Source organism: Primulina huaijiensis, chromosome 3 (genome assembly GCF_012295235.1).
Source record: "Primulina huaijiensis isolate GDHJ02 chromosome 3, ASM1229523v2, whole genome shotgun sequence".
In the NCBI taxonomy this organism is placed as follows: Eukaryota; Viridiplantae; Streptophyta; class Magnoliopsida; order Lamiales; family Gesneriaceae; genus Primulina; species Primulina huaijiensis.
In genome coordinates this window covers 21,978,731-22,002,505 of record NC_133308.1, presented here as the reverse complement: position 1 = coordinate 22,002,505, position 23,775 = coordinate 21,978,731, and the positions used below count along the sequence as shown (strand labels likewise).

The window sequence follows — 23,775 nt, the reverse complement described above, 5'->3', positions numbered from 1 at the left end:
AGAGTAACTAATTTTTTGGTGTTATGGTTTGTTTTAATAATTATATATATTAATAAAATGTTAAAATTTTAATGCAAGTTACATATAGCTCACCGAATAGAGTTTTTGATTTTTAGACATTAAGTTATATGTTCATTTCTTACTGGGTCATTTTTTTATATTTATTTTTTAATTTATATATCCAAATTGCATGGTAGTCTCTCACTATTTCTTATAATTATATTTTGATCCTCATTTAATTATAAACTAAATGAATTATAAAATATATTATACAAGCACCCAACACGTGCGTCGGTGCACTATTATAAACTAAGAGTCGATTGGGCGAATATCTCTCTTTTTTTTATTGTATTATGTTTGAAATTTAAATTATAGTGATTATTTTAAGTTAATCAAGATTTATGTTGTAATTAAAGGACCCACTTGACCAATTAGTAGTACTAATGGAAAATTCTTTTGTCCTTGAAGTAAAAAGTGTAAAATGAGTTGTTATGTAAAAAAATGTATGTCTACTCTTTTTTATCCTTTTGTGTGAAAAAGGGAAAAAATATGAGTTTTGTTTTGGGAAATTTGAAAGGGAGGTGATGTGTTTTTGTTCTATGTGTGGTGGACAAGGTCACAATCTTACATTTGATATTGTCTAATTTGTGCAATTAGTCTAATGATACGGCTCCATATTCCTTACGCTGCCCCGTTTAGTTATCTTTGAAGCGTGTTGAAAATGGGATTGACCCGTTTATTCTTTGTCTAGCGATTTTTGACATACGCGATAAATTTATTCGTAAAAAAATAAAAGTTATTAATTTTTTAAAATTGAAATAGTGCGAGAGGATATAAAATGGAAAGAGAAATATGAGATATGAGGATTAGTTTTTTGGAATTGAAAGAATATTTTTGGAATTATGTAAAAAACTTCATCAACATATCGAAAAGTTATTTGATACAGAAGTTATTACTAATATAAATATGAGTAGGTGGTCTCTTGTGAGACGGTCTCACGAATCTTTATCTGTGAGACGGGTCAACCCTAACGATATTCACAATAAAAAGTAATATTCTTAGCATAAGAAATAATACTTTTTCATGGATAACTCAAATAAGAGAATACTCTTAGTATAAAATGTAATATTTTTTCATGGATGACCCAAATAAGAGATCTGTCTCACAAAATACGACCCGTGAGACCATCTCACACAAGTTTTTGTCTATAAATATATATATAGTAATTGGTGCGTATTCGACAAAGATATGAGTAGATTGTATTTTCTTTCTATTGCATAAATAAATTTTTGAAAAAGTTTTTCTCACAAGATATATCGATAAATATTTCTTATTATTTTACTGCATAATGATTAAAAAAATAATAAATTAAATGAATTATGATAATTTTTTAATTCATATAATAAAATCGATCTTTCGTTCAAGAATTGAACTACGGCTCCGCTCGAGTGTGACGCATATTGGTGACACAAGTCTGACACCGTCCAATCATCTGTGGAGATTCTCCATCCGAATTGACGGTCTAGATTAGCTCCTTGATGTGGGACCCATCATGTGACGTTTCGGTCTCCGGTTAGCCTCAAAGGGGGCCCATATCCTAGGAGTCCCGTTACCCTGTGCCACGTGGCGCCTCGGTTTCTGACCTCCAGTCGCCGTTAAAAATGTTTGGCGGTTAATTTATTAGGGTTTGCGTGAAGAATATTTTCACAGAATAATTAGCTTTTTTATTTTTATATTTATTATTTTAAGGATTTGGGAAATCGGTTACGGTGAATTACATAACTGTGACATGCACTATTATTGTCCTATTGAATGGATAAACCCTTTCTCATAGAATATGATGCCACAAAAATTGTCATATTTGAATGGGTCTAAACTCATCTCAAAAATTAGCATAGCTTGTTAAAGGCCAAACCTCTTTATTAACCAGGGTTGGAAAAGACCGAGCTCATAGCATATTTTAAAAGAAGGCCGAGCTGAAGAACATATCGAAGGGCCAGACACATGAAAATTCTGACAAGTTCGAGCCCACAGATTGTTCACTATAGGGATTTGAACCTTCTAATGTGGCTGGGAAGTCCGAGTTCTAACACAGTTAAAGGATACGGAGATATTTTCATCGATAAAGGAGGAACTCCGATAAATACGTGATTCGATCAATTCTCATCGAGATAAGACAAGAGTAGCTTCCATCAAGAGTTCTAGTTGTTGTGGTCATTGAGTATTACCGCATGATGTCTTTTATTTCAGGTAGAGTTCTATCTTAACAAAAATTCTACTCTTATAAGTTAACTAACCTCTTTTGTCTCTATAAATTTCGGGTATTGGCCTACGATTTTATTTATTCACATTCTATTGCTCATTTGACATCACTATATCTCACTCTTAAGTTTGCTCTTCGGATTGACTTAAATATCGGAGAGGTCACACCGGAAAACTCTCCGACGCCCCTAACCCTCCTCTTGTCTGTGCAAAACCCAGAGCACTGACCCGATCCACTCAGCTGCGAATATTTGAAGATCCGCTCTCCAGACAGAACCCGAGATAAAATTCAGGTTTCATCAAAATATAAATTAAATGAGTTAAAAAACTTTTCCCATATAATACAAAAATTTATAAAGCAAATTAATAAAAATCTCAATGTATCGGTATGAGAATGTAATTAATTATCTACAACAATAAAAAGTAATTTGATACATCAACTATTGGTTCAATGATTAAATTGATGAATATAGTTTTTGTGAGATGATCTCACCGATTTATATTTGTGAAACAGGTTGACTCGGTCCATATTTAAAAAGAAAAGTAATACTTTTGGCATAAAAAATAATATTTTTACGGACTGNTAAATTGGTTATACAAACTTTTGTTAATGGACTAATCGGTAGATATTAACCTGATTCAGGCCAATTTCCGATGAAGTTTAGCTAAAATATATACTTCTTATCACAAAAATTACAATTTTCACAAGCGTATAATTAATTAACTAGTATATAAGTGCATACTTAATTAATGTCAACACAGCACTTTTTCTTTTTTTTTACAAAATTGCTAAATTTAGAAAGGGATTTTCTTTCACGCATATCTCCTGTTTCTATTTTGACACTTATCTACTTTATATGCTCTAATTTTTTCACTTCCTAAACGTTAAATGAATTAAATATCATATGAAGATAAACGTCAAATACATGATTGCAAAAGTAATTTTTAAAGGACCATTATATGTCATATATAATTTTTCGAAAATTTAAACTTACAAATAAAAAAAAACCTTAGATTTTTCCTTATCATATTCTTAGTCTAACATTTTTCTATTTTTGATAATTTTAGTCATTTATCATATGAAGTGCTGATATACACATGTCAGCGCCGTATTGGTTCTATATTAACGTCATGTAGTAAAAAAAAATGAAGACTGAGACTGAACTTTGACATTATAAATTATCAAAATTGCAAAAGACAAACATATAAAACCAAAAATACGATTTCTCATATATATATATATATATATTTATTATCATGTGTACGTACGTATATGTTCATGTGAATGTGAGTGTGTGTATGTTTATGTGTGCATATAGTGTGTTGTGAATCGATGTTTGTGTCTCTTTATATATGGAGTAAAGTATTAGCAAGTGGACAAAACTGATCCTTCATTTCGCACTACCTTCGGACACACAATATAGCATAAGCTACCGCCAACACAAACCCTCCAAGTACCTTTCTTGCTTTAAACCTTTCTTTCTCTCTCAAAAGTTGCTCTCTTTCTCCCCCTTTTTTTCTTCATCCTCTAGTGCTATGGATACTAATGCTCAGTGGCCACAGGTAAAGCGAACAAAAACATCTTTAGTTTTCCTTTCTTCTACGATATCATTACGACTTTTTTTCTTCTTTCTAGGGTACTTGGGATTTGAAATTTTTTGGTTTCTTGTTGCTTTCTTGATGGCCATTTTTATTTAAAAGTCCATTGTTAGCTTTACCAGAAGATGAGATAATTTGATCTAACAAGCCCCACTTATGCATAATCAATCATCTTTTGCTTGAATTTTTATCTTTGCGTTTTCATCTGTATGGAAAGTAGTGCTTAGCTAGCAAGCTCCCTCAATTAAATTTCTGATCTTTTACCTTTTTCCCTTCTCTTTCTCCCTTTTTTCCTCTCCATATATCATCTGAAAAAGATTCGATCAGAAGAAGAAAAGGTAGTTAATTCTTGTTTCTTTTGTTTGTTTCGTGATGTTTAACCTTTGCTTGCTTTATTAGGGTTAATTATTCTTAGTTTTTTTTTTTTGGTATACAAAAGATTCATTGATTTTTTTATTTTTTGACCAATATATCATGCACTGATAGGTTGTTTTCTTGACACCCTTTTTCCTTTTCTTTGCCAAATCTTTACGTATTTCAAGGGAATTGGAGTTGTGAAACCACAAGTTGATCAGAAGAAGCCGAGGCCTCAAAAGGAACAAGCAATAAACTGCCCTAGATGCAGTTCTACAAACACAAAGTTCTGTTATTACAACAACTACAGTCTCTCTCAGCCAAGATACTTTTGCAAGACTTGTAGAAGGTACTGGACTGAAGGTGGAACCTTGAGAAATGTTCCAGTTGGTGGAGGATCAAGAAAAAACAAAAGATCTTCTACTGTGCTTCCATCCGTAAATTCTTCCAAGAAATTAGTGGTCCCGAGCCCACCAGATTTTTCACCTCAGAATTCCAAGATCCATGAAGGGCAGGACCTGAATTTAGCTTATAATCCATCCCACTATAATGGATTTCCTGAATTCATTCCTTTTCCATTCGGAAGTGACACAAAAAATCTCGAATCTCAAAACCCTAACAACACTTCTTCGAATCCTTCTTATTTTCCAGTCATGGAGCTTCTCAAGACGGGGATCAGTTCAAGGGGGTCACTGAGTTCTTTCATGACAAATATCCCACCAGTTTCTGATAATTCTAACTCGGTTTTTTCATCTGGTAACAATTTTCCCGTGCATGGATTCAAATCAAGCTTGAGCTTTTCATTAGATCATGGAGTCGATCATAATCAAAATGGATACGGGAATCTGCAAGATCACACAAACTCATCAAGGATTTTGTTCCCTTTTGAAGAATTGAAGCCTGTTTCGACAAACGAGCAGTTTGAGCAAGATAGAGGGCCAGCAGAATCAAATGGATACTGGACTGGAATGCTTCCGGAGGGTTCTTGGTAAAAAAAAATCTACATAGTATAATCTTATAAAAAAGAGAATTTGATCATGGGAAACATTTAAACTTTAATTTGGGTGCTTTATTTTGTGCATTGTGTTTCTTTTTCGTTTGTTTATTTTGATCTTCTCCTTTCTTTCTTTCTTTTTTTTCTCTTGGAATTTGCGAGTGATTTCATTTCTTTTAGTTTGGCCTTGACAGTATGATCTCAGAACTACTAACAGTTAGGCTTTACATATGTGCAATTTTATTCCTTATTTAATTATCAAATTCGCCACTCGCTTTCATATATGCATATCATGTCAAAATGCAAGGTACACACACACACATATATATACATATTTTTTGTCATTAAATTGGAAGCCAAAAATTGAACCTTTTTTTGCATTGCTCAAACTTTGCCAATGCATTAGTGCATTTATTCTCTTTTTTTTTTCCTTGTAATGATGATGATTATATATGTCTTAAATCACTTTTTAGTAGTTCAATAAAGATATTTTGAAAGAAAAATATTAAAGGCTAGGACTGCTAGGTTTAATTTATTGGAGTTACAATAAAGTGATTTTTAGTGGGATTGATGAATATTTATTATATTACCAAGACTAATATGTTTTGTGATCTTCCCATTGGGAATGAAACAAAGACTATTAAAATAGACTGATTAATTATAATGTAGGTTGATTGTATTATGGCTCTTTTATGCGTAGCCACTAGTGAGCTAATGTATTAATTATCAACCAACATATTTAATTTATGTTTAAAAATAAGATTCTTCAATTTCCAACCATTAAAGCACGTACATTATGCGGCTTAAAGAAGGATATATTTATCGAAATAAATACGAATTAATAACCATTTTTGGATCATTGTTTCATAACTTTACATGGATCACATGGTAGAGCACTTGACGAAGATTGTAGCTTAGTGAAATTAAAGAATTCTACGGTCAAGCGATGTTTCCTTTTTATGTGGAAAGTGCTCTCTTTTTTGTTTTTATAAATAAATAATCGATATAATTATCATACACTTAGTATTATCTGAACTTAGATTGTATTTAGATGGATGAATTTGAAACTAAGGATTTCCAACTTCAACTGGTAATTTTTTAGTCATTGTGATGAATTTTAAATCGATACATTTCAAATCCTTCATCGGAATATTCTCTCGAACCCAAATTCTTTAATTCAAAGATAACCGAATTAAGATCTATATTGAAAATAAAATCATTTGCTATATGGTTTACTTATTTCATTGGACACAATCACATGTGAATGTGTGTGTATATATATTGCCAAGAATTATGGGATTATTTTAATCATTAATTAGGCAATATATCTTATTTTACAGAACATATATATACTGTAAATTAAAAAATGAATGATCAGGTGTAAATAAGTTAGAATATATACCTTCTCCCTTGTATGTTTGTTTCTTTTTCTCCAAATAGTAATATTTATTATTTTTGTTGGCATATAATAGAGGAACTATATATGTATGAATCGAATACATAGCACGTGACATGGATTGAGCACTAATAGGGACGACTTGAAAAGGCACTAAATGTGATGAATTGAAAAGCACTAAATGGTTGACAAATTGAAGGGTTGTAATTTTCTCAAGATCAATTTTTTGATTCATGATGAGTATTATATAATACATGGAATCAATGTTTTAAAACCGAACCGGTTATAAAACCGATCTATGCTAAAATAGCGGTTTAATCAGTCGGATCGGTTCAATAGAGAACGGTCGGATCGAAACAATGTTATATCATATAAATTAAAATAATAATATAATATAGTAAATTATATATTTTAAATTTTAAAGATAGTAAATACTATATAAATAATAAAATATATAATTTCCGAAGTTTAAACAATCATTTAAGTTCTATTACTACTAAAATAATATATTTAACAAAGTTCAAAATCTAAATAATATATACCAAAATTAAATTTAAAATTTTAAACTAAAAAAATAAAAAAAATTGTGAATCGGTCTAACCGGTTCAATACCGGTTTGACAAAGAAAAAGGGTTTTGGGCGATGTCCGGTCCCGATTTCCGGTCAAACCGACTGATCCATTTATGAAAACAATGCATGAAATAACTATTTGCATGTATTCTCAATAATATAAACATTTTATAAATGGTTTATGGACAAAACTCTATTTCTGATTCAATTTAAACACACACACACACACACACACATATATATATATATTGACATGTTTTTCAAGGAATTATTATTATTTTTATCATCCAATAATAATTTTCATATTTTGTACTAATAGAAGTTGAATGTGCCAAAGATTTCTTGAACCGGAGAAAAAGTTCTNTTTATATATTACGTAAAAATTCATGTGAGATCGTCTCACATGTCAATTTTATGAGACGGATCTCAAACCAATGAAAAATGTTACTTTTTATGTCAAAAAATTATTTTTCAATGCATATATGAACATGGTCGAAATGTCTCACGGATATAGATCCGTGATATCGTCTCACAAGAAAATTACTCACACACATATATATGTGTATATGAATCGAATCATATTAGTATTTTTGTTTATAAATATGTATAATGCTTTTTCAAAATACATAAAATGCTAGCGCTATAATCAAGAATATATTTCCATGGCGCCCTAAGAGAAAAAGATAAGAGAAAAAGAGAATGTGTTTGTTGCATACAAGAAAGGATAGTAACTCCGAGTTCTTCAAAACATATTGCACAAACAAGTTCGGTGATTCATGTTAAGGTCAAGTAATTAGTCCAATGCTGACGGTTAATTTTCCAAGAAATGCAAATTATGATTGAAGTGGCTATAAAATTTTCAAAGAAAGTTCATGCCACTCACNATGCTAAGAGTATTACTTTTTATTGTGAATATCGGTAGGGTTAACCTGTCTCACAGATATAGATTCGCGAGATCGTCTCACAAAATACGCAATATATATATATATATATATACACACACATATACATATATTGTGTACCAAAACCTATCTTGACTTGATAGTTTTGACTTGGCAATAGCAAATTTCAGCATTTTAATAATAACATTTTTATATTTAATTAGAAAAGGTGGGGCGGACAAACATTCTCCTCCCCGACAGGCGTGCTGAAAAATGATCCTCTCCAAGTCACTAAATCCTCTTATGAATCGGCCCACTACCCACCACAATAATTTTATAAAAAAAATAATTTCTTTTATGCGAAAATGTTTACCAGCTCCCATACTTAAACATCATATATTTGCAAAATTGGTCTCGAACGCTAGCGTCCTTCGGTGGTCTACTACTACTCATCACAGTTGTTTCATGTTTGTTTGGGTCTAAAAAAAATTTCAGCATAACAATTAGAACGAAAATTGATTTGTTTCAGCTTTGCACTTGAGGACATTCAAGTAGGCTATTGATATTTGGAAAAAATTGGTATCATAAACCAAGCGTTTTAATCGAGTCGATATGATCAAATATCGAGAAAATTAGAGCTAACATAAAGGTACTGACCTCATGCAAGATCCAACGACCCATGTTTGACCAAGCACGTGGGATTCCATGGTGGAATACCCCACTTGAAAATATACTTGGCAAACATTGATCATTGACGTGAAGTCAAATTATAACGTCCCAAATTCGATGACTGTACTCATTGTACTAAAACGAGCCTTACTCTTTTCAGTGTGTTTTTGTCCTCACTCACACGCACCTCAGAAAACTTCTTAGGGGGTCACCCATCCCAGAATTGTCTCAAGTCAAGCACGCTTAACTTTGGAGTTCTTATTTGATAAGCTACCGAAAAAGAAGATACACATTCTTGATATGAGTAGTGCCTATCAAATCTTTTAAGAACTCCTCAACTGCACAGTCTCATACCTGAACAGTTTTGGAATCCTTCTCCTTCCTGTGTAAGATCGGTTCATTCATGTTCTCTTCGCTTAGAAGCCTGCAAGGAGCCGCTCATTGTCTGTGCAACCTCACGGCACCGACGATCACCCTTCGCCCTCTTCGGCCCCGGGCCTCACACAAACAGTGCCTTACTACAACGATCGAATCAACATCGATACAAACAACTAAATAAATCGTAAATTGACATAATTTTAAGAAGCTTTTGAATATAATTATAAGGTTGTGTTTGTGGAGAATGATTTGAAATCCATAAATTTCTATTATAGTTTTATTGTTAGTAGTGAAAAAATTAATCGAATCTTAAATTCACACATTATTTATTTACACATTCATTAATAACACAATTTAAAATTTATTTCTAATAATACTATTATTAGATGAACTTGAAATTTATATTAACTAACATGAAATATTATATAGAAATATAAGATTTGAAATTTATGATTTTATTTTTCTAAACAAAATAAATAATTGATCAAATCTAGAAGCAACCTAATCGTTTGAGCTAGGATCCCCCTCCTCCATCTGATTTATGTTCGTATTTTATTATTGTTGCATTGTCGTATGGATGCAGATAAGTGGTGTTGCAGCCATATATGAATTGGTAAGTTTTTAGTTCAAGCTTCAACTTCCGAGGACTCCAATTCAATTAATTTTCGTATTAAAGAATATATCCATATGAATTTGATTTCCCAACCGCCGCCATTTGTATGGAGCAAGCCCGTCAACGGAATTTCTTTGCAAAACCCGATAAGATGCAAGCTCGATGGAGATATAAATTCCACTGCGTATGCTACCGTACTCGATTCCTGCAGCTCCATAAGATATGGAAAACAGGTTCACGCTCACTTGCTCAAAAATGGGTTCCACATGCGAGAGTTTGTCGGGACTAAATTGATGCAAATGTATGGTAAATGTGGTAGTCTCGAGGATGTTGTTCGAGTGTTCGACAAAATGCCTGACAGGAACTTGTACACATACACAGCGATCCTTAACCTGTGTTTAGATAATTGGCTTTTTCACGAAGCTTTTATTTATTTTGAGGAGTTGCTGTTCGAGGATGTTGAGTTGGAATTTTTCGTCTTCCCAGTGGTGTCGAAGATATGTGGGGGATATGGAGGGTTTGAATTGGGGAGACAGTTACACGGGATGGTGTTGAAAATTGGAGTGTCTTCTCATAATTACGTGGAGAATTCATTGATTGATATGTATGGAAAATGTGGGAGTTTGGAAGATGCCAAGAGGATTTTGAGTAAAATGTCGACAAGGGATTGTGTTTCCTGGAATTCAATGGTTACAGCCTGTGCTGCTAATGGGATGGTGTTTGAAGCAATGGAATTTTTGGAGGTGATGTCGAAGCAGAGTAACTCAACTCCAAACCTTGTTTCTTGGAGCGCTTTGATCAGTGGGTTTGCTCAGAACGGATACGACCAGCAAGCACTTGATTTGTTGTACAAAATGAGAGCTTCAGGATGTCATCCGAATGCACGTATATTAGCAAGCGTTCTTCCAGCCAGCGCAAGATTGAAAAAATTGAGATTGGGGAAAGAAATCTATGGATACATAACAAGACATGGATTTATGTCTAGTCCTTATGTTGTTAATGGATTAGTTGATCTTTACAGGAGGATTGGTGATATGGAAAGTGCTTACAAGATCTTTTTGAAGTTTTCGGTGAGAGATGAGGTATCTTATAATACTATGATAGCAGGGTATTGTGATAACGGGATGATTCTAAAGGCAAAAGAGTTATTTGATCGAATGGAGGGTGAAGGTGTAAGGAAGGATTTGATTACTTGGAATACAATGATTTCGGGGTTCGCAGATAATTTCAGATTCACAGAGGCTTTGAGAATGTTCACAGAATTAATTCAAAAGGGAGAAGTTGAACCAGACTCATTTACCTTGGGGAGTGCTCTTGGTGCTTGCGCTGACTCGGAATCTCTGCTATTAGGTGAGGGAATTCATTCATATTGCATCATCAAAGGCCTCGAGTCAAATCTGTTCGTGAGTGGAGCATTAGTAGACATGTACTGCAGATGCCAGGAACTGGAATCTGCAGAAATAGCCTTACAGGGAGTACAGGAAAAAGATATAGTGATATGGAATGCTTTAATTTCTGGTTATTCTCGATGCAACCAGATGGAAAATATGCAATACTGTTTGCAGCAGATGAGAGCCGATGGATTTGAGCCTAATGTATATACATGGAACGGAATAATTGCAGGATATGTGGAGAATGATCACCATGAGTTGGCTCTGCAGTTGGTCTCTGAGATGCAGGCTTCAAAAGTGAAACCTGATATATATACTGTCGGTATAGTTTTACCTGCATGCTCAAGGTTAGCCACGATCGAACGTGGCAAGCAAATTCATGCTTATGCCATCACATGTGGATTTGAATCAGATGCTTATATTGTAGCAGCTCTAATAGATATGTATGCCAAGTGTGGTACGATCAACCGTGCAAAACTAGTTCATTCAAGGACTAATGGAAGAAGCTATAATTTGGTTACCCAAAATGCGATGCTAAATGCATATGCGATGCACGGATATGGAGAGGATGGGATTGCTTTCTTCCGTGACATGCTGATGGATGGTTGTACACCAGACAATGTGACTTTCCTAGCTGTTCTTTCGTCATGTGTTCACGCAGGAGCAGTGGATACAGGAGTAGAGTTCTTTGATTTGATGGGGAACTATGGTGTAAAACCAACCTTAAAACACTATACATGTATGGTTGACCTTCTAAGTCGTGCTGGCGAACTCAAACAAGCTTGCAAAGTGATCGAGAGTATGCCTATGAATCCGGATACGGTGCTTTGGGCTGCTTTGCTAAACAGTTGTGTTATTCATGGGGATGTGGATCTAGGCGAAATGGCAGCATATAAGCTTTTCGAGTTGGAACCAAACAATTCAGCAAACTATGTGATGCTTGCAAATCTATATGCTTCTACTGCTAGATGGCATCGACTTAAAACGATAAGAAAACATATGAAGGATGAACAACTGCAAAAAAATCCAGGGTGCAGTTGGATTGAGGATAAAGATGAAACTCATGTGTTTATGGCATTTGACTTAACTCACAAAAGATCAAAAGAGATTTATGATGTTTTGGATAATTTAACAGCACAGATGAAATTGAAACATGTCTAGCATATGGTTCAATGCTGCAAATATTCTGTACAAATGTACTATTACAACAAATAACCACTCACGATGTGGGTGACATCAACATGCTCATGAGAGTTGAATAAATTCTAAATTTCGAACAGCTCCGTTCTTGAGTTTGCATTCAGTAAATATCAACTGAGTCAAGCACCCTTCTGGCTTGAATATACAAAGTTGTCAATCTTTCCTCTGGATTCTGGGTCGATCCAAATTGACTTGCTGCCCATATTAAGGAGGCAGATTTTTCCCCCAGGAAACGCCTTATGTCCTCGTGTATTGTGACCACGGGAGGTGTTTTTCTTCCATTTAGATGTCCAATGATTAGCAACAGAAACTCCCCACATTTCAGCCTGATTGCATAACCATACCATCAGACGAGTGAGAAAGATGGAGGGGTGCGTGCAAGAATACAAACATAATGGAATTCAGATTGCAGAAGCCAACATGGAGTGTGCAAGATTTTGAAGATATATCATGGAACAAGGATACCTTAGATTTTCATCCACTTGTTTATCTCTAATAAGCATAGCCACTTCCTCAATGATGTCGCATTCCTCAAAGTCCTAGCATGTAATCAAGCGATAAATATCAATGATGAAGCCTTCAAATGTCCATGACGAAAATAACTTAGCATGGGTGAAAGGATACAAATGAAATTATTTATGAAACAGACTTTCCAACTATTTTTGCAGTGACATAATGAATGAGGCCTACCATTTGATTGGAAGAAGAATCTAGCATAATTGTTATGAAAGCATCCAGGCATGCACCATGCTCAAGTACTCCACGAGTTGACCATATATTCTTCAAAACCTGATNAAAAAAAAAAAAAAAAAAAAAAAAAAAAAAAAAAAAAAGTAAAATCTGGTGAGCCCAAAAAGATCAAGTTTGTGTAAAACACCAAAATAACTAAAATGATACATAAAAATGTAAATAATGGTATTGAATTATAAGTTGTAAAAAGATGCGGCTTTCTCCAAATCTAATCTCAGATTTTTCCGTCTCTACGAAGGCAAGTATTAGTAAATACAATTCACATTTTTATTGAACTTTTCAAAAATATTGAGGAACCAAACACAATATAGAAGATAAAGTCTTAGATGTGTTCACTTCTTAATTTTCAAAAAAGATGTGCTAAGAACTAAAAAGTTAGAACAGACGTTTTTCAGCATTCTAAGTATCATTGGACAATAACCAGACCAAAAAAAAGTATCTTGTATACACATACCACTATCACCTTGTGTTGATGAGCCGAGATTGCACTCTCTCCATGAAGAAGACAGCATCCTTCAAGAACTCGCAGTGCAAGAGCCACTTCAGCATCAGTCGAAGGACTGGTTATATTCATGGGTTCAACAGTAAATATGTGATCCAAACATGTCACTGTCTGGTCTTCCATCTCTTTAAGAGAATGTTGAAACAAAACAGGAACCACTGTAACATGCACGATACTAGTCACATACAAATTCTAGTTACTTACATCAAAATTACTCCCAGTGTCATCATTGGAGAACAACATCATGACACATTGCCGATCCAAATAATGCGGTTCTACAAGAGAAACATCACCTTTTGAATCCATGAAAGCAAATTCAAGTAAAATAAATATCCAAGCGTTTTTTTTTCTATTAAAATAAGTGGAGTATTCTTTTTAAATATGACTTACATAAAAAATAAGAAGCTAATACATTAAATAAATATCTCTAAAGTTCATTCGTTCACTATACTGCATATTTCTTCAAGATGATATACACACAAAGTCGGTCCAAAATTTAAAGAACATATATTCTTATGCAATATAGGGAACACCGGCATCAGAGGCAGTCGAGGATCCAATATTTAGCTCCATCAATTATAGGGCTGAAATGGAATAAAATTACTCGAGATTAATGATTATATCTCCTAAGATCTGGGTTCACTGCCTATTGTATAGATGATGAAGAACAGCAGAAATGTAAAGCAACTCAAGCTACCATGTTTGAGTTTAATTCATTGCCAATCAAATCAAGCTCAAACACAGAATCAAGTTCCATACGAAATTGAAACGTAGCCAGAAGATTCATTAAATCGTATGGTTCACAATCACACCTGCACTTAAAAGTAAATTAGCAATCACAGATGAAATTCGCCACCATTGAACTCCATCTATTAGGCTTGTTAATATGATTAACACATAAACCAGTCAAATACATTAATCTCATATTTGAATTGCTGCCACATGATAACAAGTTATTAAAAACTTCTAGAAAAGCACATAGAGCAAATTAATGAAAATTACCCTGGAGTTCAGGAATGGATTGCGAGTGACGAAACAGATCTATCATATTATCCGACTCGGCGACGGATCGGAGGAACTTGAGAATGCTACGGAGTCCGCGAACTCGAAGGAAAGAAAACTCCGCGCGCGCTTCCCGTATCCCGGTTCGGAGCGCGAGCGTCACCTCTCTATACAGTCTCTGCTTGTCCAGCGATTTCACGAGCTCAAGTACCGGCGATTGGGGCTCGGCTTCCGACTCCGAGGTCAGGCTGTCGCTCCAAAACGGCTTCGTAAAGTACATTATTAGTTGACACTGGAGCCGGCTTTTTTAGCTGCGCCGGAGACCGACGTGGTTCTGGATATTAATTAACTCAGAAAAACGCGATTCGAATTTGTTGTTAGAAACGCGAGTAATTTAGGGAAAACAACATGACTCAAAAAGGGGAATATATCGATTGCATTCTCGAACTCACGTGTGTTTTTCGGATGAATTACATAGAAAATCTGGAATATATTTGATATTTCAAAATTAAATGTTTCAGATTTAACATTAATATATGATTTTTGAGTACTCAAATATGTATACCAAATTTTGATGTTAATGACACGTTTTTTCAGATGAAAAATTCGATACAAAACTTTGAAAATCTGGTATTAATATAATGTATTTGAGTAGTAAATATTTTAGATATGACATTAATATATTATTTTTGAGCACCCGAACGTGTATAACTAATTTTGATATTAATGACACGTGTCTTTTCAGATGAAAATTGGTATAAATATGTGGTACTAATATCTGATTGTTTCAATATAAACACTTTCAGATCAGATACTAATATATGATATTTGAACACACAAACAAGTGTAGTAAATATTTATATTAATATAGTTGTTCCAATTTTATATTCAAATTTTTATATTTTATACCCGATCTAAACTAATTGGTTCTACATATATTCCAAATTTTTTAATTTTTTGTACCGAATTTCATCCAAAAAATAATTGTGGGCCAACTAAGTGTAGAAACATTTTTTGTGTGAATCAGATACTTCAGAGAGTTTCGGTCTGACATGGACTGAACACACATTTAACTATGCTGTTGGAGATTTCAAAGCAAGTATCCTTTCAATAAATATAGTTAAATATAGTTGAGATTATATCACAAATACACAAATTTTAAGCATCAACTGAATCAAATTGAGTATATAATTATAATTTTTAGGTATGACATATTTGTTAACAATTATTTTGGTAGTAAAGTACCTATTGTTGAAAATATGATATAAATGTATGCATTCCAAGTTTCAAGTGACTTAAATTGAGTATCGATCAACTTAAATTGAGTGTATGTAATATAATTTTTGGATTTTTAAGTTCAGAGAGCTGAATTAAAACACATATCAGTTCAGATAGTTCAAATTAATTTTTTTGTGACACGGGACTGAATCAAAAAAAATTGAAAAAACAAGATTTATAATCAAAATTCATATTTCATCCATATCATTACGTACTCTATCTTATTTGCTTCTATGTATAAAATTCCTCTAAAATGGTTATATTTTCAAACACTTAATTAAAAAACGAAAAAATATTTTATATTCAACTTTTAGTTATTCACACTTTTCAAGATTTTTTTTTAATTTTTCAAAAACCTTATAAAAATCACAATAACAAATTAAAATTTTCAAATACAAAATATGAAGTACCACGTATACCAGATGAATAGATGCAGAATGAAGTGCCCAGCTGTGGGATGATCATTTATGCTCCAAAATATATTTTTAACATAATTAATGGACTGATTGTGTTTGAATACTCTTTTGATATTTGAACATGTGATTCTTGTCAATATAGTATTATTTCAATGGTTACAACTCGAATAACAGAAAATTTTTTGTCACGGTCCGCAACCGGAGTTAGTCAACATCGGCGTTGTTCATCAATTACACAATCGAAAAACAACCAGTCTCGTAGCATAGTATAAACTGAAACCAGTTTATTTGATAAATTTCTCAAAAAAAAAATACAAATGTCTTTACAACTGAAATAATGCGGAAACGTCTTACAAAGAATTGAAAATACGAAAATTCGAAATAAACAGACATGGCTACTAATAATCTCATGAATCACCAGCCCCAAAATTGTTCGGATTCCTCTTCCTCGAGCACAATATAACAACATGCATAAAATTTCGAAATTACATGACTTGCATAACATCATTCATATCACATGCATAACATTTATCAGACATTGAGATTCCTCAACTTTCTATGGTTTACTGACATCAGTCCCTAATTTTTACTCTTATAAGGGGACGAGGCCATATGCGGTTACATCTCCACCGCGTAAAGGTCATGTCATAGTTGGGATTCCCACCCATATCCAGTCGACTTCTCACAGTGTCCAAAACCGTATGACAACCAATACAAGAAAAGAAGTAGGAGAAGAAGGTGTACTCGACCGTATTTTCAAAAAAACGAAGAAACATGCCTAACGAATTTTTAATTTTTAAAACAAGCCAACTTATTTTGATTCTTGAAGAAAACGTGAAAAGAGTGGAGGTTTCTTGCACTCGAAATTTCAAATTTCCTTCCTTGGCTTTGGACTGCAGTAGCGCTTCGGTACTCGGCAGAACCACGAGAGCAAGGTCTCGAAAAATTTCCTAGGGAGGCTAGAGAAACTCGAAAATATTGAGTGAATTTGAGGTGTGAATTTCGAGTTACAGGGCCCTCCTATTCATAGGGGTTGGCTGCTATCCTGATTGTGTATCATCCTCGCGTTTGAATTTTGAATCAAAGTTAAATCTAAGATAATTATCATTCTTTTATCCATGATCTTGGATGATATTCGAAATCTACATCCCCATCTATTGAATAATGCGAAATTATACACTAAAAATACCCATGAAATTCGAAATCTAGGGGATCACATTATCATTTGCTTGATCTTTATCCATGTATGTCAATATCATCTCAAATCTTAGATTTTTTTCTGCTCATCAGTTCGAAAATATATACACGATATTATCTTAAATCTTGAGTTCAAACAAAAATATTGCACCAGATAAAGTTATCCATTAAACCTTTAGATAATCTTGCAAATCTTACATATAATAATGAGATAGATACCTAACGATTGCGAATAATCCTAGTACTCTTGAATTACAAAATATTATCACGATTAAATAAAAATCTTGGATTTTACGCTTTTCACTGAAAAAAATCCCAAACCATTACTATAACTATATTCATCATCTCCAAGATCAAATACAAAAATTTATCACAATGATAAGACGAAAAAAAAAACATGCATCATCAGAAAAAAGTTGACTGTTCATGCAATATACCCAACTGAACCAGTATTCTGGCAGCCAAAGATTTTGCGCTACCACTCCCCCTCTGAGTGATTTCCACTAGCAACATCTCTGCAGATTTCCCATACTTAGTTCTGAATTCGACGAGTTTAAATATCCGCTGTAATGCACCGAGTGCTTTTTCTTGCATAACCGAGCTAGACGAATCCAAAGTCTTGATTATTTTAGGTACAACGCCAGCTTCATCAAGAATCTTGGATCCTTTCTGCAGGTTTTCACCATCGACTACTAATGTTAAAATCGCATCTAAGGCAGATTCACGAGCGCGGGTGTCTGATTCATCCATTACGAGCAGAAGGGGTCTCACAGCACGAGCCTCCAAAAGGCAGAATGATGATTCGATGGTACAAATCCCACCGTGTAAAGGACAGGTAGTTTCTGGAGATTTAAAACAACAACTGAAGAAAGGACTTTTTTCCTTCCGGAAGGTCAACTTGCTTGTGTTTTCCGACAACTGTTTCAGCGTGATAGCAACATTTTGTTTCGTACAAGAAGTTCCGGATTCAAGTAGTGACACCAGATCAGGGATGATTCCTGATTCTGCTACTTTTTTTTGGCTTTCAAGATTCGAGGGAACCGTGAAACGACATAGGGATTCGGTAGCGTTTTCTATGATCCCTTTCTTATCTGGAGCGTAAGTGCTTCTGCAAGTGAGGCAATCAATGATGGCTTTTAGAGCTCCAAGTTCTAGAAGATTCTGAAATGTCTGAGGATCGTGTGGGAGACGAGAGATTATGCCCACTGCAGCAGATAATTCTTCTTCATTAGTGGGACTTCTGATTATAGTTACCAAAGTACTAATGAATTTCTTGTTTGTATGCTCCGAGAACGTTGCATGGCCACCATCTTGAATTAGATTATAGAACAATTTTACAGAGTTTTCCCTCAGAGAAAGGTCTTCAAATTCCCATAATTGGATCAGAACTTTGACAGCACAGATCTAGCAAATGGAAAAGGCAAGAAAAACGTATCATTAGGTGACTCTTTGATTCAAATATAACAAGATATCTTATATTTCAGGTGGAAATGAAAGAAAACGAAGATTGGAAAGAGCTGATGTCACCTGTCTCAGGTTAGTCCTTACAGCAGAACCGGAAGACGGCTTACACAAAGCTTGGAACGTGAGAAGGAGTGTTTGTTGCATATCAGGTTCAGTTAATGAAATAAGAGAGAACAATTTAAAAACATCATCCTCGCTTTCCAAAAGTGAAATCTGATCCTCAAACGCTTTTTGTGTAGTCGTCGAAATGGCTAGGTGCATGATCGTTTTTGCGACATTTTCACGGAAGTCAGGGAACGGCAAGTTGTGATTAAAGAGAAGCTCAAATAATGGATCTTTAGCACCTTCTTTAATTAGTTGCAGCCCATTCTGTGCCACTCCTGAGAGGTTCTGTAGAGCTTTAACGGCTGCTTTATTTACGTCTGTATCACTATTATGAAGCATATTAAGAAGTGGCTTTAACACCCCCTCTCTAGAAAGACAAAGCTTGTTATGATCAGTCAGTTCAATCTCGGCCAACGTCTCGGCCATAATCACTTGCATACTTGTAGGTCCTGTACAGACATGTCAACCAGATTAAATTCAGCTTTTGAAGCCACCAGTCACATATAAAGATTCAGTGATGAGAAAGTTAAATCGACTCTTAACATTGAGGGGACATCAAATTCATCTCAATGATTTCGGTTTATGAGATAGTTGCTAGAGAAGCTTTGAAATAATTATTGACCCCCTAAATCAATCGGTCAAAACTAACCAAATATTACCATTATTCCAATCACACAATTTTGTATTGTGGGTATCAGATTATCATCTGTAGGTAATTCGTAAAGTTCAATTGATACCGAGATGATGTTGAACATATACCTTCACAGAGACGCTGCAATAAAGGTTCAAAATATTTCGCCCTTGCCATCTGTATAACATTCTGATCAAGGTGTGCTAGGTTGTCCAAAATCTTCTTAGCGTGTTCCAAAGCTCGAGTATCATCACCGCTTACTAAAGTGACAAGGAGAAGTATGCAACCATGCTCACTCCCAATTAGGTTAACAAATCTACTTTTCGACAGTTCCAAAAGCAGTTGCAATGCTAGTATGCTTTCATCAACCTTACGTGCAAGAGAACGAACTATGTATTTGATGCAGTGGTTTACGTTACCAATCCTCTCCTGATAAAATTATATCAACTAGACATTATAATTTTAATTATATCAATTTGATTCCAAAATATGTACTTTGGTTTTTCAGGATCAAATACTGAAATAAATGAAAATAATTCAAATTATAGATAAGGACATCTACCTTGTTATCATCTCCGTCCTTTGCAAGGGAGTAAAGAATGGACAAAGAATGCATTCTAAATTCACTACTTCTCAGAGAAAGAAGGCTGGCGAGAATTGGTATATAGTCCTCCATTACGATCCATTCCCTGTGCAGCTCACTGGTTATGCAATATCCGTGCAGTTTCTTGAGAGCATTCAGCTGTTCCATCTCATCACTTGACTGGATTTCAGATTTCATAGAAGCTATGCTGATCATGATATTTCGCTTTCTCCACTCTTCGATAGATTCTCGAAGTCTTCTGTTTGGTCGTAGGGATGATTTACTCAACGAAGTTTTTGTCAACGGGCAGAAGTGATTCCCTTCCTCCAACCATTTCTCGATTGCTTCTCTCTCGAACGTCTGCCCAGAAAAAGTCTCCACAGGATCCATCATGACATCACCGGTTATCGGACAGTAAAACGACTGGAGAGGTTCCAATTGCTGTCTCCCTAACGAGTCGCGTTTTGTAAAATACTTTATCTTCTTTTCTTTAGGGGTCATGACTATATCAGCATTTCCTAGCAGTACAATGATCTGTTCCATCCGTAAAGCCTCTGCCCTCGATTCGAGGCTGTCTATCTCATCCTTGAAATTTTCGAATACTATCTTTAGTTCCTCATTTTCGTTTGAGATTCCGATATACCCACAGATACCATTCAACAAATCACTTGCATAGGAACTATCAACATTCCGCTCTTCTATACCGGTTTCTATTTTCTGCAAGATTTCTTCCTCTATTGCAGGTACTTGATACTGGGTGTTCTCCATATCTTTGCACATATTCAAAATCTGATCATTTGTTTTAGATGAGACCTCCAAAGTTCCTGAACAGAATGTGCTCATAACTCGACCAATATTGTTAGTACTTTTCTCTATTTCCTTTGCAATCCTCCTACAACTTAGGAGGAGATAGATTTTATTCCGCTTGCTGCATTCCGCAGAAAGATGCTTTGCAAACTTTATTTCTTGTTTAAGATTCGCAATAGCACTGTCAAAGGAATCAAGATTTTGCACTTTGAACTCAGACAACTTCCGTAGAAAAATTGCTGTTTTCTCCAAGAAGATTGAGTATTTCTTGAAATTCTCCTTCTGAATATGGACTTTTCCTGCAGCAACTACTGCTCCATATGTTGATTGAGCAATATCAAGAAGAATATCAGCTGCACCGTCATTTCTTTCCATTTTTAGATACAATCTATTAAATCTCTAATCCATATATTTCCTCAATCATCCATTAACCTCTCAGTCTCATAATGATATCAATTTGCCATAATGAACTACACTAGCTAGAGAACCTGTGCCATATTGATATCGATTTTCCCTGTATTTTTTCAATCCCACATCAGATACATTACCGCAAGATGAATACTATGAATATAAATACAACAAAGGAGAAGAATAACTTTCTTCAAAAAATAGAAAGCTCAAAGCTCAAGGTCGGTCGAGCTAGGTGGGCTTACAGATTATTATATGCATGTCTCCCACACGCATGTTAACTAGAGAAACAAATATACAGAATTATAAGCACCCGTTTACATGTATTGTGTCTTAATTTATTTACATAACATATTTTTATATAAAGTATTTGTGTGCTAAAGTATTTATTCCGAAGTATGTTGTGTTAAGTATTACATCACCGCAATCGACACATATATCTGAATCTCGCAGTTCTCTGTTATTTAGTATTTATATGTCAAATTTTTTTTTGTCAAAGTACTATATATAGAGCGAAAACAATAGATGATCAATTCAAGAATCGAAGGGAGAGGGGGAGTTTGGGAGGTCGCCGCCTCCGGAACGTGATTTCGGCCCATTTTCAAGCTTTGCAGTTTAATAAGTTTTATCATTTTGCTTCACAACTCTAACTCCGCCCACTAAATTAAATTTTGCTATGTACATGAATATTTTGATTTTTGAAGCTCATACAAATAAATATGAACATATATAAACGATCGATAATTACCTGTAATATATATGATTTCGATTCTTGTCTCTGAACTATGCTTGTAGCTCGGATTTTCAGCTTTCCTCAGAAAATTGAGGCATTGAATTCTCTTTGAGTGGCTTCCCCACGTATCATTTTGGAAATTTAATGAAAACGTGGGTCGTTGATAAGTTAGTTCATGGAGTCAACGCTTGAGTAAACAACGGGTTTAAAGAAATGCGATTTCTTTGTCGACAAATACGACTTCCGCCCGGGGTGGTCCCATTTTTATTTTTTTTCCCATATATATGACAAAAACTTGTGTGAGACGGTCTCACGGATAGGTAGGGTTGACCCGTCTTATAGATAAAGATTCGTGAGATCGTTTTACAAGAGACCTACTATATATATATATTATTTTATTGAATTTTTCACATTGTTGGAATTATTTTATGGGTTCACATAATTTAATTAATTGTACATGGACAACCTATCTAATAAAAGACCCAATAAAGTTATATAATTACTTATGGGTTTTCAAAGTATTAAAGAAATTGATATGATTCACCTTATGTGTAGAAACCTAGCCCAATTAAATCTTCTATGATGAATCGAAGACTGCTAAGGTTATATAAAATTATTGAAACGTCTACTGCTAAAANTATATGTAAGTCAAACCATGCATAGTGTAAAGCCATCAAAACAGTGAATAAAAGTAACTGTAGTTAATTAAATCCCCAGATCTACTGTTTTAAAAGAAAACTCAACATGCTACAAAAATCCATCAAATCCCTAGCGTGTTAAAATTCATAAACACATAAAAATATTGTTTTAACCTATGACACCAAAATCATAATATCATAAATGCGGAAGAAACGTGAGGTCCTCGGGTTAACGTGCTCCACCAACTCAGCCAGATCAGTCCTCAGCATCTCTAGTCTCCTCAAAATCATGCTCACTTGTATCAATCACACCTAGTGAGTCTAAAGACTCAATATACATGTGTCGTTATAACAAATATGTATACATATAATGCAATAGTGAAAAGTACCATAATTAAAATAAGTTTCATGATCCTTAAAAATGTAAACATGAACGTAGACATGTCAAGTCATATCATATCATCACATACGTGTTTACTTTTCTTTATTGAATTCAGGTCATTAGTTGTGACTTTCGTATCAGCTCTAGGTCAATGGATCCATTTACGTATAACCGCAGTACCCGGTAGCGGGGACATCAACGACAGTTTTACCCATTCACTGATCCTTGGCCTTACATGTTCGTGTTCGTGTTTGTCTTCGTCTTAGTCACAACCAATTCACCTCTTTCCAAAAATATGTCATCGTATTCATCACTTGTAAAATTCATGCATATACATACATTTTCTTAAAACAAGCATGCAACGTATTTTGCAATATTTCATGAAAATTCATATTCATAATTAACATATACATTTTAATGTTCATTTTTAGTCATCAGGGTATTGTCAGGACTACTAACTCGACCCGGGTGCAAAATGATCATTTTGCCCCTGAAAACCCTAATTGACCTTTTTAATGATGGACCTTAAAATTTCAACCTGAAGCCAACCAAACTTATAAAAACACCTCAAA

The 23,775-nt window shown here is 34.3% G+C and overlaps 4 protein-coding genes across 4 annotated transcripts; 2 read left to right on the top strand and 2 right to left on the bottom strand.

The window, feature by feature from the left end:
- The first annotated feature begins 3,650 nt into the window (after window positions 1-3,650).
- On the top strand, window positions 3,651-5,408 carry LOC140973746 (dof zinc finger protein DOF4.6-like). Its single transcript, XM_073436778.1, has 2 exons — window positions 3,651-3,825; window positions 4,404-5,408. Exons 1-2 carry the CDS (start codon window positions 3,799-3,801, stop codon window positions 5,205-5,207), a joined length of 831 nt encoding a protein of 276 aa, XP_073292879.1. The 5' UTR covers window positions 3,651-3,798; the 3' UTR covers window positions 5,208-5,408.
- Window positions 5,409-9,591: 4,183 nt separating this feature from the next.
- LOC140973744 (pentatricopeptide repeat-containing protein At1g20230-like) lies at window positions 9,592-12,268 on the top strand. The gene has a single exon (XM_073436776.1). The coding sequence runs from the start codon at window positions 9,791-9,793 to the stop codon at window positions 12,266-12,268; it is 2,478 nt and encodes an 825-aa protein (XP_073292877.1). The 5' UTR covers window positions 9,592-9,790.
- Window positions 12,249-14,969, bottom strand: LOC140973745 (uncharacterized). The gene is made up of 5 exons (XM_073436777.1): window positions 14,562-14,969; window positions 13,512-13,717; window positions 12,998-13,096; window positions 12,773-12,846; window positions 12,249-12,633 (listed from the first exon to the last, which is right to left on the bottom strand). The coding sequence occupies exons 1-5, from the start codon at window positions 14,839-14,841 to the stop codon at window positions 12,408-12,410; spliced, it is 885 nt and encodes a 294-aa protein (XP_073292878.1). The 5' UTR covers window positions 14,842-14,969; the 3' UTR covers window positions 12,249-12,407.
- A 2,780-nt stretch (window positions 14,970-17,749) lies between these two features.
- On the bottom strand, window positions 17,750-22,355 carry LOC140973743 (U-box domain-containing protein 44-like). The gene is made up of 5 exons (XM_073436775.1): window positions 22,199-22,355; window positions 20,215-21,556; window positions 19,781-20,081; window positions 18,980-19,470; window positions 17,750-18,856 (listed from the first exon to the last, which is right to left on the bottom strand). Exons 2-5 carry the CDS (start codon window positions 21,415-21,417, stop codon window positions 17,858-17,860), a joined length of 2,994 nt encoding a protein of 997 aa, XP_073292876.1. The 5' UTR covers window positions 21,418-21,556; window positions 22,199-22,355; the 3' UTR covers window positions 17,750-17,857.
- Between the last annotated feature and the right edge of the window lie 1,420 nt (window positions 22,356-23,775).

Coding starts and splice junctions, on each gene's coding strand:
- LOC140973746 (XM_073436778.1), top strand. CDS start 3,799: ATGGATACTAATGCTCAGTGGCCACAG. Junction 3,826..4,403: donor CTAATGCTCAGTGGCCACAG/GTAAAGCGAACA, acceptor ACGTATTTCAAG/GGAATTGGAGTTGTGAAACC.
- LOC140973744 (XM_073436776.1), top strand. CDS start 9,791: ATGAATTTGATTTCCCAACCGCCGCCATTTGTATGGAGCAAGCCCGTC.
- LOC140973743 (XM_073436775.1), bottom strand. CDS start 21,417: ATGGAAAGAAATGACGGTGCAGCTGATATTCTTCTTGATATTGCTCAA. Junction 19,471..19,780: donor ATTGCAGCGTCTCTGTGAAG/GTATATGTTCAA, acceptor ATGTCTGTACAG/GACCTACAAGTATGCAAGTG. Junction 18,857..18,979: donor TAAGGACTAACCTGAGACAG/GTGACATCAGCT, acceptor TCCATTTGCTAG/ATCTGTGCTGTCAAAGTTCT.
- LOC140973745 (XM_073436777.1), bottom strand. CDS start 14,841: ATGTACTTTACGAAGCCGTTTTGGAGCGACAGCCTGACCTCGGAGTCG. Junction 13,718..14,561: donor ATCCATTCCTGAACTCCAGG/GTAATTTTCATT, acceptor TGCATGTTACAG/TGGTTCCTGTTTTGTTTCAA. Junction 12,847..12,997: donor ATTCTTCTTCCAATCAAATG/GTAGGCCTCATT, acceptor ATTACATGCTAG/GACTTTGAGGAATGCGACAT.